Source organism: Maylandia zebra, linkage group LG14 (assembly GCF_041146795.1).
Source record: "Maylandia zebra isolate NMK-2024a linkage group LG14, Mzebra_GT3a, whole genome shotgun sequence".
NCBI lineage: Eukaryota > Metazoa > Chordata > Actinopteri > Cichliformes > Cichlidae > Maylandia > Maylandia zebra.
In genome coordinates, this window is record NC_135180.1 from 30,502,699 (window position 1) to 30,519,750 (window position 17,052).

The following is a 17,052-nucleotide window of genomic DNA, read 5'->3' on the forward strand; positions in this document are numbered from 1 at the left end:
TCTTGAGGAATAGCTTTTATATTAACTGGGATTGTCGTGTCACTTTTAGGGGAAATTCTAAGAAAACGTCATGACTCTGAGAATTTTCTTAGAATTTGGCCGCTAGGAGCCACTTTTTGCACAAAGATTCTTTAGGGATACGGGCCCTGATGTCTCAACAGGACCTGGAAAAACTAGTCCATGCATTCATCTTTAGTAGGCTTGATTACTCTAATAGGATCTTTACAAGTCTACCTAAAAAATCAGTCAGACATCTACAGCTCATTCAGAACTCTGCTGCTCGGGTCCTCACTAAGACCAAAAAAGTGGACCACATCAGTCCAGCTCTGAGGTCTTTACACTGGCTGCCTGTCCGTCAGAGGATAGACTTTAAAGTTCTGATGCTGGTCTATAAAGCTCTGAATGGTTTAGGACCAAAATACATCAGTGACCTCCTGACCCAGTATGAACCTTCCAGATCCCTCAGGTCATCTGGATCCGGTCTTTTATCAGTTCCCAGAGTCAGAACCAGACACGGAGAAGCTGCATTCAGCTTTTATGCTCCTTATATCTGGAACAAACTCCCAGAAAGCCTCAGATCAACTGAAACACTCAGTTTATTTAAATCCAGGTTGAAGACTCTCCTATTCTCAGCTGCATTTCAATAAAACACCAAATCCACACTGTTAAGCTACATTTCAAAACTTACATTTTAACTACTGATTTTATCAAGGCAAGGCAAGGCAAGGCAAGGCAAGGCAAGGCAAGGCAAGTTTATTTGTATAGCACAATTCAACAACAAGGTGATTCAAAGTGCTTTACAGAGACATTAGAAACAAGAACAAATAAAAAGCATGATTTAAAATTGATTAAAACAAGCAAATAAACTAACTAACTAATTAACAAACAAACAAACAAACAAACAAACAAACAAACAAACAAACAACAGTATATAAAATCAAAACAGATAAAATCAGAACAGTAGATAAAATCAGTAGTTAAATGTAAGTTTTGAAATTTAAGCTTAAAGTGTGGATTTGGTGCTTTATTCAAATGCAGCTGAGAACAGGTGAGTCTTCAACCTGGATTTAAATAAACTGAGTGTTTCAGCTGATCAACTGTTCTGATTTTATCTACAGTTTTTTTAATCAACTTTAAATCATGCTTTTTATTTGTTTTTGTTCTTTAATGTCTCTGTAAAGCACTTTGAATCACCTTGTTGTTGAATCGTGCTATATAAATAAACTTGCCTTGCCTTGCCTTGCTTAGATACATCCTCGTCCTGTGCATCTCAGATTGCTGGCTCATCTGTGTCTTATTGAATGAGACACCAATCCAGGTTTTGCTTGGCAGTTGCTCACAATTTTAAGCAAGTCAACATGCCAGCATTTTAAGCTGGATAAATGTAATCATATTCTCCACCACATGTGTTGTTTCAAAAGGAAGGCTACATCCCAGGATATTCACAGCAACAACACAACTAGATGCGTGTTAGGACAGGTGTGGACATCTGCTGCTTCACTGTGAAAGGCTGGAATGGTGTGACCTCTGTCCAAAGGGTGTGTCGAGGTGGAAATCCAAGAAGTGCAATACGTTCCTGCATGCACACCAGCAAAGGTTGGCAGGACACCCCTTGAAGTAAAGGGGATCTAATGCCCCAAAACATGCTGCTCTGTTGAACTAAGATACATTTGAAGAAGGTTTATGGCTTTTGCTGAGAAATTTTAGGTGTCCAAAAATTTTATTTGACTGTTACTGATCTGGTTATCAATTCAGAGTTATACTATAAAGGGAAACCTTGACTGTTTGATAGAGACCTCTATTTAAAAGAATAATGGTGCTTGAATTAAAAAGAAAAATATATTATTTGTTGTTACTTTTCTTACTCATTTTTTTTTTTTTTTAGAATTCCTGTTATTAAACACATGTACAGACTTTGCAGAGTATATGTCTGCAATGTTGACTGTTTGGGCTAACACAGGGTCCTGTAGCTTTCCTGTAGAGTAAACCTGCACACTGAGGTATTTTCCAAGTCATGCCAGTATATTATGGCAAATATCCTTAAGTTTGAGTGCAAATAAAATAATTAATATTGGAGAAAATTACTGTCATCACATCATGGTTCATAGGTTTCAGTATTATATAGCTTTTTTTAAAATCTTTAATGATATATTGAAGATATTTACTGACTACTTCATCTGAAAACAGAAGAACAAAGTAATAAACTTTTAGTGATGCGCTTCACATACATTTGTCACATAATATTTGGTTAATATTATTGATTGATAGATTGTTTAATATTAGAACCTACACAATATTAAGCTTTGATCATTTGCATCATCTGGTTTAGATATATGGTGGATTATAAGAAACTTCAGAGCAGTGCAAATTCAATCATATTGCAAGATATATACAGAGGAAATATTTTGAGACTACCTTACAATCTTGGTGGTATAATACAAATGAACAGTAGCATATAATGATGTCTTAAGTCAATCATAAGTTGAAGTGCATATATATTTTAAGTTCTGTTAGAACGATGAAATAACCTTTACAGTGATTTGTTTATTAGACACAGCACAGTTTGCACAAATATGCAAACAATTCCATTTAAACTTTAACCAGACAAATTTATTTCCATGTGCAGGAATTCCTTTGTGCATACATGGAAAGTGTAAGGCCTAAACAGGACAGGCACCAACAGATATGGTACTGATAATGGTATAACTAGTATAAAGAGATGCGCTGAAGTTGTGTAAAGGTAGTCAGGCTAAACAAACTTAAATTGTGCACCCTAAATTAAATTTGCCAGTTACATAGGTATTTTTAGCTGAACCTTCCTGGTATTGAGATCAGATAATATAGGCTTGTGTATTGACATTATAGGCTGATCTTAACTTTGAGCTGTAACCTGCCAATTTAACCATCATCACAAAAATGTGAATCTATCCCCAACACAGTGTTAACAAGACCTGAGTATTATCAGTTTCACAAATATAGGACTTTCTCAGGTAAGGTATTCACTGTATTGGATAATTTTACACGGTTCATTGATTGATTGATTGATTGATTGTTTTTAATTTAGGTACTTTAATTAAATTTGATTTTATCATGTTTTTCCTAAATCTGTTGATATGGCATGTCAATCTGGAGTATACTCTTTCATTTAAATCTACAGGTTTTTATTGGGGGATTTAATTTTGGTGCACAGCGAAGAGTTAGGTAATCAGGACACAATAGTGTGCACAGGTCCTCACATATTACTGAGAAAATCTGTTTTGAAAAGTGTTAAATTAACATTTCAACTGCCAGTATTGCAGAAGTATTTAAAGTTATGATTTACTGAACTTTATTATGTCTCTGTTTGTGTTTTAAAAGCCCGACTAGGAATGGGCATGGCAAACTAGCTAAGATTAAAAATACTCTGGTGTGTAATGTGGTTCATGTAATATACTTGCCCTTAAAAAATAAACCATAAATAAGTAACAACATAGAATAAAGCGCTTTGTCAACAGCAACCTGAATATTGCATTTTATTACATGAAAGTGAGTATCGGTGCCAATCTTTTTTGAGGACTCTAAATAGAGTGCAGTGTTTCTGAAGCTGGACACTAAGGCTTAGAATTCAGAATGCATCCATTTCCTATCCTTGAGTTTATATTTCAAAATAAAAGCCAAGCATACTTGAAGAACTATCACTTTACTTTGGCACATTTCTAGTATGACCACAAATTTGCTGTGCAGTGTATAAAAGTTAAAATGTCACATTACATAACATCATGTAGGTTGGTGAAGGCATCCATGAATGAGACACTGAGGCAAAAGAATGCACTTAAAGTTATCCTAATACCCCTACAGTAGCACATGTGCATATCTTATGTTCATTTGTCAGACATCATCACTCACTAAGGATTTGTGACTGGTCATCATGGAAATATATGGAAAAGGCCTTCATCCCACTCTTCCGCTTCAGCAGGATCAAGGCTGCTATCATCAGGTGGTTGGGGGGTGGTACATGTAGTACCTAGTCCTTGACTTTCTAGTCAGAAGTCTTTATCCTCTGAAGATGAAATGAGCATGACCTCCCGGCTCTTAAAGTCCCACACGGCTGTAAGATGGAAGGCCATATTGGAGAAAACAACTAGATACTCAAACAGGGCAAAGAATGTGTAACCTGATAAAAGAAGAAACAGAGTACAGAAAAAATATAATTTGGTCAGAATATTGTGAATATTTGCATTACTGTAAATATGATGGTTGATGATTAATATTAATAAAGCAGCACACAATCCACACAGAAACATAAGGATGGGTTAAATACTCACTCCCTGATTCACAGTACATGTTGTGTTTCCAGTAAAAGAATCCGGCAAAAGCACAGAAACATATATTGAGAAGTAAGAAACGCACTTTCCAGTGGTGAGACTTGGCATCCTGTGAGGGCACAACAAAGTAAACAAATACTGAAATTGACTGTAATTCTACAAATGATATGGCAGTTTTTAAGTTCTAGTGCCTCATTTGCTATTTCTTACCTCAGGACTTAAGGAATATTTCTTAATAGATTTCCATAAACGGCAGGTTATCAACATGTAGATTAGAGAACTTACAATGAACAGGACAAAACCTTCCTTATGCACAACTAAGGAGCAAAAACACAAAGAGGAAGGGAAATTTGACCAACAAATGGGGAGAACTTGTGATAATATGTTATTAAACTTTACATAAATGCACCAACCACCAGTCATATCATACTTAGCACAACTGAAACTGCTTGTTTTTAATGTACAAGAATAGGTAATAGTATTATCAGTATTATTATTATAGTATTACACTATATTTGTGCAGACAAGGCCTGTACAAAAATGCAAACTAAATTCAGAATACTCACAGTAAGTTTCAGTGGATGATACGTATGTGAGCAACAAGAGTCCAATGTTTTCAGATATAGAAAAGCCCAGGTTTAAACAGCTGAGTAAACTCTCTGGAAACCTGGTAGCAAAGCGAGCCTTGTAAAACTTGAAGTAGGTAAAAGCCACCAGTAACCTTGGTGCTGAGTGTAGTCCAATGCAGAATCGCCAAATGTGGCACTCAGGACTTAAGCTGATAGAGGCACTTATAGATGGCAGGTAATTAGGAACCTAAACACACATCAAGAATTTTGTTTAGGTTAAAAATATATAATCAATACATAATAAGGTATTGCAACTACTACCATAGAACTAAACATACACATTACCTGGCAGTGTGTACCAGTGGCATCTTCAAAATGAAAAACAGAGGATATGAAGACACAAGTGATGAGCCCGAGCAGGGGTAGGCACACAGTCGCCAGAACACAGGTGGCGAAGGATACCCTAATAACCAGGGGTCTTTCATGCCCCAAAATATTTGAACTTTGTAGCATTTTAGATTGCGACAGCGGGAAAAGAAACAATCGTGTAAAGATGATCACATACGGGATATAACGCTCTTGGCATCTGTAGCTATGCTAGGTAAGAAGAAAATAGACTGGAGATGAGTAAACATGTCAAGTACATCCATAAGGTCAATATTTATCTTGAACCACTCGGGAACATTTCAGATTTAAAACATTCGCGTGAATTTACTGAACATGTAATGGCTAAATCCATCCTACCTTCACCCTGTTTACTGTTTGCCAGTGGTCTCTCCCAACAATACCTACGCTGTAACAATAATATTTAAGTATGCAGGGCGGTGGACGTGCATTTCTCAATCAGCTATCGTCGATCGCCTAAAACACTGCTCGGCTCATCCAGTCATTTTAAATTCCCGCATTTTAGGGGGTGTTTGTTTTGTTTGTTTTGTTGTTTTTTGCATTACGCGACCTCAGATGAATGCTCCGATGAGATGATAACGGGCCTGCGGGTGTAGCATCCTTGTCGTGTAAAACGAGTAGGTGGGGACCACCAGCACCCGGAAGAGAAAGTCGAGGAGGACAGTGTTGTGATTGCTACAGCATATATATTTCGACATAATGCAAATTATGTATTATGTAATTATTATCTTTAAAAAAAAAATCATTGGCCAGATTTAGCCCGAAGACAAGGAGCGAGAAATGTGTTATTATTTGTTTGTTAGTTGCCGGTAGCTCTCCGTGGTGCTGAATCACAGCAAACAGGGGACTGTTCTTATTATCATTAATTCGCCACCAAAACCCCATCAAAGATAATACACAACACCACCTTTAACTCGCCGTGTTTGTGCAAGGTGTACACGTGGTCGTATCAGCTGGATTCGTTCTGTCCCGCCCCTTCCTGAGCGCTTGTTGGGCTTGTACAGCACCGGATTACATCGCTGCTGACTTCCCCCATCGGTGTGTTTTTGTAAAGACTATTTTCGGCGAATAAAACGTGTTTGGGGACAGAGCAGTTCAAATGGTTCTCGGATGGAGGGCATTTGCTTCAGCAAGATGAAACAATGGCGAATGGCGAAGACTTTATTCCGCTGGCTGCTGTGTGTCGGTATTTTGCCGAGTAAGTTTACTTTCGTTTTATTTTCTGTTTACCTCGTATAATCTAAAACGATGTCGGTATGTCGATCAGTTTTGCGTTCCTATTTAGGTTGGTTTAATATCATATGAAAGGGAACTATATTAAAACTGTCCTAGCAGAGAAGAAAGCTTTAGATAACATTTTTCTATAAAGTGTGGTTGGACGTGTGATCCCAGTCATCTGTATTTCATTGCATCTATTATATTTTATAGAACATCCTTTTCACCTCATATTTCCTCTCCCCCTCAAGCTGTTTCCCGCAATCCGCAAACTTGTTGCCAGCTGTTTGGGGATTTTGCTGTCATCATAATCCTGTAGACCTTCTTTGGATCCAGCTCAGAGGCTTTATTGAAACAGGACTCGAGGTTAACATCTGGTTAGTCCAAATCCATTGTTGACACTGGGAATAAATTTAGTGCTATAAACTACGTTTCCTGTTGAAAACTCTTCCTGCTCGTTTCCTGATTGATGAGTGATTATTTTAATTAGATTTTATTTTAATGCGTGAATAATGGCTTCGTGCGTTTGACGAATATTTCCCAATACTTTGCCTCCAGGTTTAGGCTCATTTTTATTTGTTGTTTGTTCACTGGATTAATGTTGCATGTTGCACTCTATATACTGAGCTTTAGCAGCGAAAGTCACTGTTGGCACATGCTGGCAGATGTGTTTGGTCTATTTCTAGAGCCTTATAGAAGGGAAATATAGATTGCCATTGCCCTTTGTTCCCTACCACCATCTGCTGTACCATCCATATTTTGTCTCACATGCCCCACATGTTTTTCCCTTTTCTTGCAACCCTCTAAATCCACAGCACTGCCTTTGCTGTGCATGTCACTGGCTTGAAAATCTAATGATCCGTGATCACACCAGCATGCCTTTCATAGCAAACACATATTTTTCTCGATTAAAATGGAAATACATGAATACTGAAATGCATCACATGTTTTGTGTTAACATAGCTTTAAACTGTTTTGTTCCTTGCCCTAGCTTGTTGGTGTGCTCATGGAAGATATGCTCAGAAACTCCTAAAGGATTTGTTCACAAACTACACTAGCGCACTGAGGCCTGTAGAGGACACAAACACCATCCTGAATGTAACTCTACAGGTTACACTCTCCCAGATAATTGACATGGTAAACTCCCACAGTGCACATAACCGTATGAGTGAAATTGATCCATGCAGATACACATATATCTGTATTGCTGTTTTGTATTTTATTTTATTGTGTTTTATTTTTTATTTTTACTGTTTTAACTGTAATATTCCCCTTTTATGATCACCTTTCTCAATATATTACAGGATGAGCGAAACCAAATTCTAACTGCATATTTATGGATACGGCAAGTGTGGTTTGATGCACACCTTAAATGGAATAAAGATGATTATGACGGCCTTGATACCATCCGCATACCGGGTAGTTATGTATGGAGACCTGATATAGTTCTCTATAACAGGTAGGTTGGATGGGCATAGAGTTCACAAATTCAATACTGTATGACGACATTCTGCCCAATATGAAATACACAAGCTAAACATGCTTTGAAGCTGTCATTTGTAGGTGTACAGGCCTATGCCGACTGCTTCTTATAGTCCAATAATGCAGCATATACAACAGTCTAGGCAACTATAAAAACAAAACCATAAAATTTGAATTTTAGAAAAGTGATTGAAAGTGCAAGAAAGTATTAGGTAAGTAGGTGTAAAGTAATTCCATATAATGATGCCTCCCATGGTTTAAAAGTGTCATTGAAACTAAAGGATGCTGAAACATTAAACATAATCATGTTATATTATTGAAAAGCAATAAAAACAGACACGATCCTTACCTAGTGTACTTGTGCCTTTCCAGTTTGAAACTAATCAAAGCTGTTTTTGTAAAAGACCTATTCAAAATTTGCTCCTAGTATGAATTTACAGTGTTGTTGAACATTGTTTTTTCAGCAATGATTTCTTTGTTTTTTAGCGCAGATGATCATTTCACTGGTCCCATGGACACCAATGTGGTGATTCGACATGATGGACAGATAATGTGGGATTCTCCAGCAATCACTAAGAGCTCATGCAAAGTGGATGTGTCTTTCTTCCCCTTTGATGCTCAGCAATGCCGGTTCACCTACGGCTCCTGGACCTACAACGGTAACCAGCTTGACATCCTTAATGCAATGGAGAGTGCTGACCTGGCTGACCTGGTGGAAAACGTTGAGTGGGAGGTGCTTGGTATGCCAGCTAAGAAGAGCATTGTTCTTTATGGTTGCTGTGCTGACCCATACCCAGATGTGACCTACACACTGAAACTTAAGAGGAAAGCATCCTTCTATGTCTTCAACCTGCTCATACCATGTGTGATGATCTCTTTTCTGGCACCACTTGGTTTCTACCTTCCTGCTGACTCTGGAGAGAAGGTGTCATTGGGTGTCACAGTGATGCTGGCACTCACTGTCTTTCAGTTACTGGTTGCAGAGATCATGCCCCCCTCTGAGAATGTACCACTAATTGGTAAGAATCAAATCCCAGTATGCGTGATAGTAATGCACTACAAATCTGTTCACAGATTTTCTCATCTTATTTCCTTCCACAGGAAAATATTACATTGCAACAATGACAATGATTACAGCCTCCACTGCTCTGACCATATTTGTCATGAACATACACCACTGTGGCCCTGATGCCAAGCCTGTTCCCAAATGGGCCAAGAAAGTCATTCTGCAGTACATGGCCAGAATGTGCTTTGTGTATGAAGTTGGGGAGAACTGCATGTCACCTCAGCCAGAGAAACAGGAGCCTCCTCCTGTACAGAACACCAACTGCACCATGAATGGTCAGGCGGGACCGGGCAGAGAGGACTGCATCTTCAGAATGGAGAGAGGACAAGAGATAGTGGGACCTATGCCCACAGAGGAAAAAGAAGACATGGATCAGATGCTGTCTCCTATAGGCTCAATCGGGAAGAACCCTACTAGCAACTACAGCTCTTGGAAGAATGGCATTTTTGCAAGCCTGGACTGTGGTGACTCAGGGGAGGGGAGGAGATGCAGGAAGGGAGGAGTGAGTGATGGAGAGAAAAAAGACAGAGAGATTTCCTGCAGCATCCAAAGCAATGAAACACAGCTCTTGCGTAACATAGAGTATATAGCCAACTGCCACAGAGATCAGAGGGCCACGCAGAAAAGGACTGGAGAGTGGAAGAAGGTGGCCAAAGTTTTAGACCGCTTCTTCATGTGGATTTTTTTCATTATGGTGTTTTTCATGAGCCTTCTCATCATGGGCAAAACCATATAACTGCAGACCTTTTCAGAAGGTTTGGTGACAGCATGAAATGCTGTTAATAGCATAAAGATTATTCCAGGTTAGGACAGGAATAATCCAGTATTATCAGATTCTGTAAAAGTTTCTCATATTTCCAGGAATGTTTGAGATTTCATCTCCTATTACAAACCTTTTTGTGAGTAGAATTAAATCTTTGATAAAGTTGTTGTTTATGGACTTTCTCCCCTTGCTATGTGAAAGTTATTCCACTCACCCAAGAAGTGGGAAGTTCTTTTGTCAAATCTATATATTTTATGATAATGATATTTTTTCAGTTGTTCACTATTGAGTTCTTCTTTTAAAAAATAAAATACAGATTAATTTCTATACAGCAACTTTTATTTCCCCTTTATTTAAGGTGTTCATAAACTAATATCAACAAGCAACAAATAAATATTATCCGCTGTTGCTTAAGAAATGTCTTATTGTTGCAGGAAAATTTAAAATGTCCACATTCCAGAAAAGAATCAATTAATTTACTGATACGAAACGAAATAGTGAAGTGATGAAATAAACATACAGATCATTTAAGCAGCAAAAACTGTTACTTGCAGTTTCCTTGAATACTTAATTAGCCACTTGAGACTGACTGTTGAAAAACACAACTTTTGAGCAGAAATAAACATGTTTTCGTCCTGGTTCATAAACCATTTAAGTCTCTATGGGAAAAATTCCCATTTACAGGGTGATTTATTATATATTTGAATTATTTCTTATTATTTTATGGCTCACCCATTTAAAATGCACTGTGACTTATGCAAGAGGTATTAAAGTGTTAAAGACGCATTGCTCACTTAATGAGACTGGGTATCTGCACTAATTAGCAGGTATCTGTAATGCAAGGTTAATTATAGATCTATGAATGAACCTAATGTTGTCACTTTTGTCTCCAAAAAGCCTAAATGGTAATGCCCATAATTTTCAAATAGAGGGTCCAAAATGGGACCTCACGAACCCGTGATGTGACAGTAACTTTTATATAGTGGTCATCATTGTCATGTCACAGAAAGAGGGTTTTTCATTCAAAACAGTCAGCACCTGAGGCTTTTTTGTGTGGAGCTTCTATATTCTCCCTGTTCTTGGGCGAACAGCTTGCTCCCTCAGTCCAAAGACACACGTGTCAGGTTGATTGCAGAGATTAAAATCAGCTGAATAGCCCTGTGATAGATTGGTGATGTGCCCAGGGTTTATCCCACCCCTCACTAAAATAGGCTCCAGCCCTCCTCCAACCCAAAATCTGACAAAGCAGTTAAATCAAAAGCAGTTACTATGGTTATGGTGGTGTCCTGAGAAAGTAAGGCCTCCAGTGAACCCTGAGAGGGTTCAATGCTCTTTTAATGCTTCACATGGCTTGTTTGACTAATTTATAAATCCATGAAAATATAACAGCTGGCATGGGTCTAAAATAATTATACTAGCACAAGACCCTTTGATAGAAATTGTGTTACCAGTTTCTCTAAAACATATAACATGCTTATGATGATGCCACTAGTGTAACGCTTATGCATTAACTGTGAAATCTCATAGTTTGCAGCCATTAGCTTAGCTCTTGGTATAATCCCTCATCTATATGTTTTAGAGAGGGATAGCCCTCTTTAATCTCGACCAGAAAGGAAAATAGTCTGAATGCTTAGTCAGCAGTACTCTGTTCTAAACTGTTAGGAAATGCACTACAATGCAATGTCACATTAACAGAAGTAGAGAAGAATTACAGTAAAATGTCATGGGAAAATAATCTGTCCTGGATAATCCAGGTGCATGTGGCATGCAGAAAGACAAGGAAAGTATTTTAGGGGGATTACAATGGTACTTTCTTTTTTTTTTTTTTTTAAATTCAGAAATATATTTCTGGTAAAAAATGTTTTCCTTCTATCTGATGGTCCTAATTTGAAGGTGTGAAAGACAACTCCTTGAACACAATGATGCCAAACAATACAGAACAGTGTTGATAATGGATTAGAATGAAGAACTGAATTGATTAAGTTGATCCAAACAGCCATTCACCAAGGAAATATTTTATCACTGGCATTTCTTATTATCTTTAGCCACACAGTAATCTTAGTTGGCTTTTATGAGTAAAATTAGTTAAAAAACTCTAAAAGCCTTTTGTTTTTAATAGGATATGAAAAAGAAGCCTCAGAAGCTTCAGTTAGCGTTAGATGGAAAATAATAGTTGCAAGGGTACATAATAAACAACTGAAAATATATTCCCTATTGGTATATGTACAATACATTTTGTATTGTGATACTCTATTAAAGTAAAAAAAAAAAAACATTACTAACTTTTTGAGCATAAGTTTTGGGTTGTAAGTTATTAACAATGACTACACAGAAAAAAACCCACAAGCTTACTGAAAACAAATGCATTACTCAGCTCCAAATACATGCATAGTGATACTGATTATAAGGACATTTTTATTTATTTTATGCTCTGTCATAGATATTATTTTAATGGCTTTTCAGCAATCAATCAATAGAAGTGTGTAGGCCTGGCCCCACTTAAAAAAAAAGGTTGGTAGAAAACATTTAGATTTGAATACATGGGTGGGAGGAAAATTAATGCGTCACTCATTCTGATGTCTTGTCATTTTATGCTGTTGTTATTGTTATTGAGCTGTTGAAAGACTTTTCAAAAGGAACTGGAACTACAGTTAAAAGAAAAGGTTAATCTAAAGTAGGTACCTTTTAGTTGCAACCACTGAAAACCTTACTTTATTTATTTATTTTGTACTAATGTGACCTTCAGGGTATTTAAAGGCGCCTATAAATAAAATGTATTATTATTAGTACTGTAAATTTAAGATAAAAAAATATTAGGATGGAGTCACTTTTCTTTTTAGTATTTCAGTAATTTTATGTCTTAATGATCTCGTTTGCATTCCATAAATTATTGGATTCAGATTAGCAGGGACAACATGAAATAAAACATATGCAATTTTCCTTAAGTCTGGGTAATTTGGGAAACGATGCAAAATAATTGTTAAAAATCCTGACCAGAGCATGATCAGATAAAGAACAAGGTGGCTTGCACATGTTTGCAGCGCTTTGTTATTTAAGTCTTTGTTTTTCTTAATCCAGCAAATGAGAGCAATTCTAAAATAGGTGGCAGCTATGCTTGCAATTGAACTAGTAAACAGCAGCACAGTGAAAAAGAGTCCATAGATGTTGTTTATGGACACGTCCTCACAAGAAAGCTTGAATAGTGATGCATTGTCACAGTAAGAATTTTGTATAGTGGATCTGCAGCGGGACAGCCTCACAGTAAGACCTATTAATATAGACACAAGCACTACTGACACCCCCCAGGCAGCTGCGGACAGCCCAACCACAGTTCTGGTTGTCATAATGGAACTATACCTTAAGGGGTGGCATATCGCCACATATCTATCAATTGCCATAATGATGAGGATCATATGTGAAGCCGATCCAAATGTGTGACTTTGAAAAGCCTGAACCACACACTGTTTGTAGGTGATAAACCGTTCGGTTGCCAAGATGTGAGCCATTAGCTGAGGCAGCAGGACTGTGTTACCTATGAGATCATTGACAGACAGGTTACAAAACAGAAAGTACATTGGCTGGTGCAAACTCTTCTGAGAAATGATAAGCAAAAGGACTCCAATGTTAGAAAAAAGCAGGGTGAAGTAAACAAAGAGCAGTAAGAAAAAGAGAGGATACGTTAACTGTGGAGAAATGTCAAAACCTTGGACCTCCAGAATATCGGTTGAAACTGTTTTGTTTTTTTCCATTCTCTTTACTTAATGGGAAACCTAAAAGAGAAAACACTGACAATGAAACATGATAAGTATCCCAGTATGTTAAAGCTGAATGAACATACTTATTACACTTTTTTTTCTGCCTGGAAAAAAAATCAATAAAAATAAAATATGATTAAAAATGCTTCATGATAACAAAAAAAGAAAAACAAACACAAAATTAAATTAAATTACACTTTTAAAAACACATTACCTTCAATTGAAATATTCAGTAATCAAATTCTGTCTTGTTCTCTTGCATAAAAAAAAACACCTTTTTTCATTCATTTTCAAATATGGTGTGTAAAACAACAACAACTAAAACTGACACCAATAAACCATAACCATAAACTAAGGAAAGTACCAACATTTTATAGTGAAAATGCAGATGTTTTGAAAAAAACAAAACAAAACAAAACAAAACAAAAAAATGCTCAACAAAACCTACAACAATGTGAAGTCACAGTGTTTTAAGCTGCTAGTGTTTTGTACCTTGGCTGTGGAGGAAGGAATCTAATCAGCAGCTACAGCTGAGTGACTTTTATATTCAGGGTGTAACATTTGATATGAATTTACTGGCTTCTCCATTTCAGCTACAGTTCTATATTTATCAAGGGCTCGTTATAGATTCCCACATGAATTAATATGGAGCTTGATATTTAATTTTTGTCTAGATGCAAGAATAAAAGCAAAACTTTTCCTGCCATACACTTCGAAAGAAGAAAAAAAAAAGTTAACAAGCACATTTTAAATTATTAACAAGAATGAGGACCATAAATAGTGGCCAGTGTGTATTATCTGTAGAAATTGTACTCTTTCCACTTTTCACTATATGTTTGTGACCTGCACTCTACCTGCAGTCCTTCCAGACACATGAAGAAAGCAATGGGATATGGAAACAATGTGGACTTGTCCGCCATGGATTTATCATTACTACCAAGTGCAACTAAGTGTTATAGACATATCTGCTGACACAGCTTAACACACTTAATCAAACTAAAACAAAAAACAAAAAACAACCATTTAAGTTAGGCCTTATATTATATGGTGGTGCTGGACTTGCCACTGTTTTCCGGGACAGTTTCTCCTGCAGAGCTTTGGACTATGAGACTTTCCCTTTCTTTGAGTCACAGTTTCTTAAGGTCGGTTCATCAAATATATTTTACTGTGTTTTAATCTGCCGCCCTCCCGGCCCCGCTGGTGTTTATATCCAGGATTTCACAGACTTTTTATCCTCCATTATTAGATCAGCGATTTCATCCTGCATGTGGATGATCTTAGCTGTAGCATGGCCTCTGACTCTTTTAATTTTATTCAGCATGTCTCTGGTCCCACTCACGTTAAAGGCCACACCTTGGACCTCGTGTTTTCTCTTTGCTTAGACACAACTAATCTCTGTGTTAAGGATGTACAAGTGAGTGACCATTCTTGTGTTATTTTTAACCTTAGCTTCCCTCTGGAAACACCACCATCCAATCTCTTGTTCAATAAGTGGTTCATAAATCAGGATGTTGCCCTGAAGTTTTCTGATTTATGGATCCTCATGTGATCAGGGGCTGCACTGATGCTGATGTTGCTACGCTGTCAAAGTCTGTGTGGACAGAGGCATGAAAGGACCCAAAATGCAGACACAAACGTAGAGGCCAGGCTGAAACGCAAAATGGTGGCTTTATTGCTGAACACTGGAAAAACTAAACTAAACTTGACAATACAAAATAAACTTGGTAGACTTGGCAAACAGAACACACAGACATAAATAAGCGAGGATGCAACACTGAACACAGGAAGACAGAGGACTTAAATACACACATGAGGTATCAGGAGAAGTGGCAAGACAGCTGACACACATGAACATAACGACATCACAGGGGAAACGTAAAACTAAACACAATGAACACAAGAACACAGGACCTCTTTCAAAATAAAACAGGAAACATAATGTAAAGCAGACCTGACGACATGAACTTAACAAAAGACATGCAGACATGAAACACATGAAGGGTAAGGGAGACTTAACACAGGGGTTGAAAACATAAGGGGAAACTAATAAGCAAATGAACATAGAAAACGTAATGAGCTTAAACATACACTATAAACATCAAAATATATTAAAACCCAAAACGCTGGGTCCAAAGACTCAGGATTGTGACAGTTGTACCTTTAAAAACTGTCATTGCTGCCCCAAAAAGAGCTCCTCCTCCTAAACGATGACATAAGGAACGTCAAAAGACTCTGTAGGAAAGCAGAATGCCTTTGGAAATCAACTAAAATTGATGTTCACAGGCTCCACCTTAGGGAAGTTTGGGTTTCCCTGCATGAAACCATTAAATCAGCTAGATCAGGATATTTTTCTCAGTTGATCTCATCAAACAAGAAAAATTCCAAAGTACTGTTCGAAACCATAAAATGGCCTGTATTTATATAGCGCTTTACTAGTCCCTAAGGACCCCAAAGCGCTTTACATATCCAGTCATCCACCCATTCACACACACACACATTCACACACTGGTGATGGCAAGCTACATTGTAGCCACAGCCACCCTGGGGCGCACTGACAGAGGCGAGGCTGCCAAACACTGGCGCCACCGGGCCAACAGTAGGCAACGGGTGAAGTGTCTTGCCCAAGGACACAACGACCGAGACTGCCCAAGCCGGGGCTGGAACCGGCAATCTTCCGATTACAAGGCGAACCCCCAACTCTGGAGCCATGATCGCCCCATAAACTCTATTGTTTCCCCCGTGGACCACCCAGTACCTGTGTCCTCTATATGTGAGAGTGATGACTTTCTAAACTTCTTTGTAGATAAAGTTAATAATGTCCATATGAGCATTGTGTCTCTGGTCCACCTCCCTCTCATTTGCTGTAAGTGTTTAACCCATTGACCATACATGACCTTTCACTTCTGCTGGATAAAATGAACATCACCACTTGTCCAAATGACATTCTACCTGCTGTGCTGTTTAAAAATGCTCTCTCTGTCATATCTCCAAACTGCGAACGTTTTTGTCTAAATCTGAGTTAGAAATGATTATTCATGCTTTTATTTCTTCTCGCTTAGATTACTGTAACAATCTTTTTTTTTTTGAGCAAAAAGAACCTTGACCATCTCCTGCCTATGTTTCTGATCTCTTAGAACCTCACACTCCCTCTCGCAGCCTGAGATCATCTAATCAAAGGCTGTTGGTAGTTTGTCAAAACATCAAAACTAAGAGTTTGAGTGAAAAAACAAACAAAAACACAAAAAAGTGTATGCTCAAAAGTTATTCTAAATGTTGAGACAGGTGTTGTTTGTGTTGGGATTCTAAAAATTTGTGAAATTTGTGGCATAGAAATGGTAGCACTGGTTTTTGATAATATGCAGAGTGATGGTTATAAAGTCTAACAGCTGCTGGGAGGAAGGACCTGCTATTAAGCTCCTTTGTGCACCTATGATTTATTTAGTTTTGACTGAATTACATACAAGAAAAAAAAGTGCCCTGTGGCAAGCTGGAG

General features: G+C 37.7%; 3 protein-coding genes across 5 annotated transcripts; 1 reads left to right on the forward strand and 2 right to left on the reverse strand.

Annotated features, from left to right (window-relative positions):
* Positions 1-2,154: 2,154 nt before the first annotated feature.
* LOC101466166 (acyltransferase PGAP2) lies at positions 2,155-5,831 on the reverse strand. The gene is made up of 5 exons (XM_004558254.2): positions 5,219-5,831; positions 4,871-5,120; positions 4,515-4,621; positions 4,305-4,413; positions 2,155-4,153 (listed from the first exon to the last, which is right to left on the reverse strand). Exons 1-5 carry the CDS (start codon positions 5,384-5,386, stop codon positions 4,023-4,025), a joined length of 765 nt encoding a protein of 254 aa, XP_004558311.2. The 5' UTR covers positions 5,387-5,831; the 3' UTR covers positions 2,155-4,022.
* A 421-nt stretch (positions 5,832-6,252) lies between these two features.
* chrna10a (cholinergic receptor, nicotinic, alpha 10a) lies at positions 6,253-12,518 on the forward strand. 3 transcript variants are annotated; one of them, XM_076873337.1, is made up of 6 exons: positions 6,253-6,476; positions 6,745-6,870; positions 7,485-7,630; positions 7,798-7,952; positions 8,462-8,994; positions 9,077-12,518. In XM_076873337.1, exons 3-6 carry the CDS (start codon positions 7,628-7,630, stop codon positions 9,775-9,777), a joined length of 1,392 nt encoding a protein of 463 aa, XP_076729452.1. In that variant the 5' UTR covers positions 6,253-6,476; positions 6,745-6,870; positions 7,485-7,627; the 3' UTR covers positions 9,778-12,518. The 3 variants fall into 3 exon arrangements, with proteins under 3 accessions (XP_076729452.1, XP_076729451.1, XP_004558312.3); XM_076873336.1 differs by having other exon boundaries at positions 6,745-7,630; XM_004558255.3 differs by lacking the exon at positions 6,745-6,870.
* LOC101475166 (olfactory receptor 52N5-like) lies at positions 12,518-13,553 on the reverse strand. The gene has a single exon (XM_076892047.1). It carries the CDS (start codon positions 13,551-13,553, stop codon positions 12,618-12,620), a length of 936 nt encoding a protein of 311 aa, XP_076748162.1. The 3' UTR covers positions 12,518-12,617.
* Positions 13,554-17,052: the final 3,499 nt, after the last annotated feature.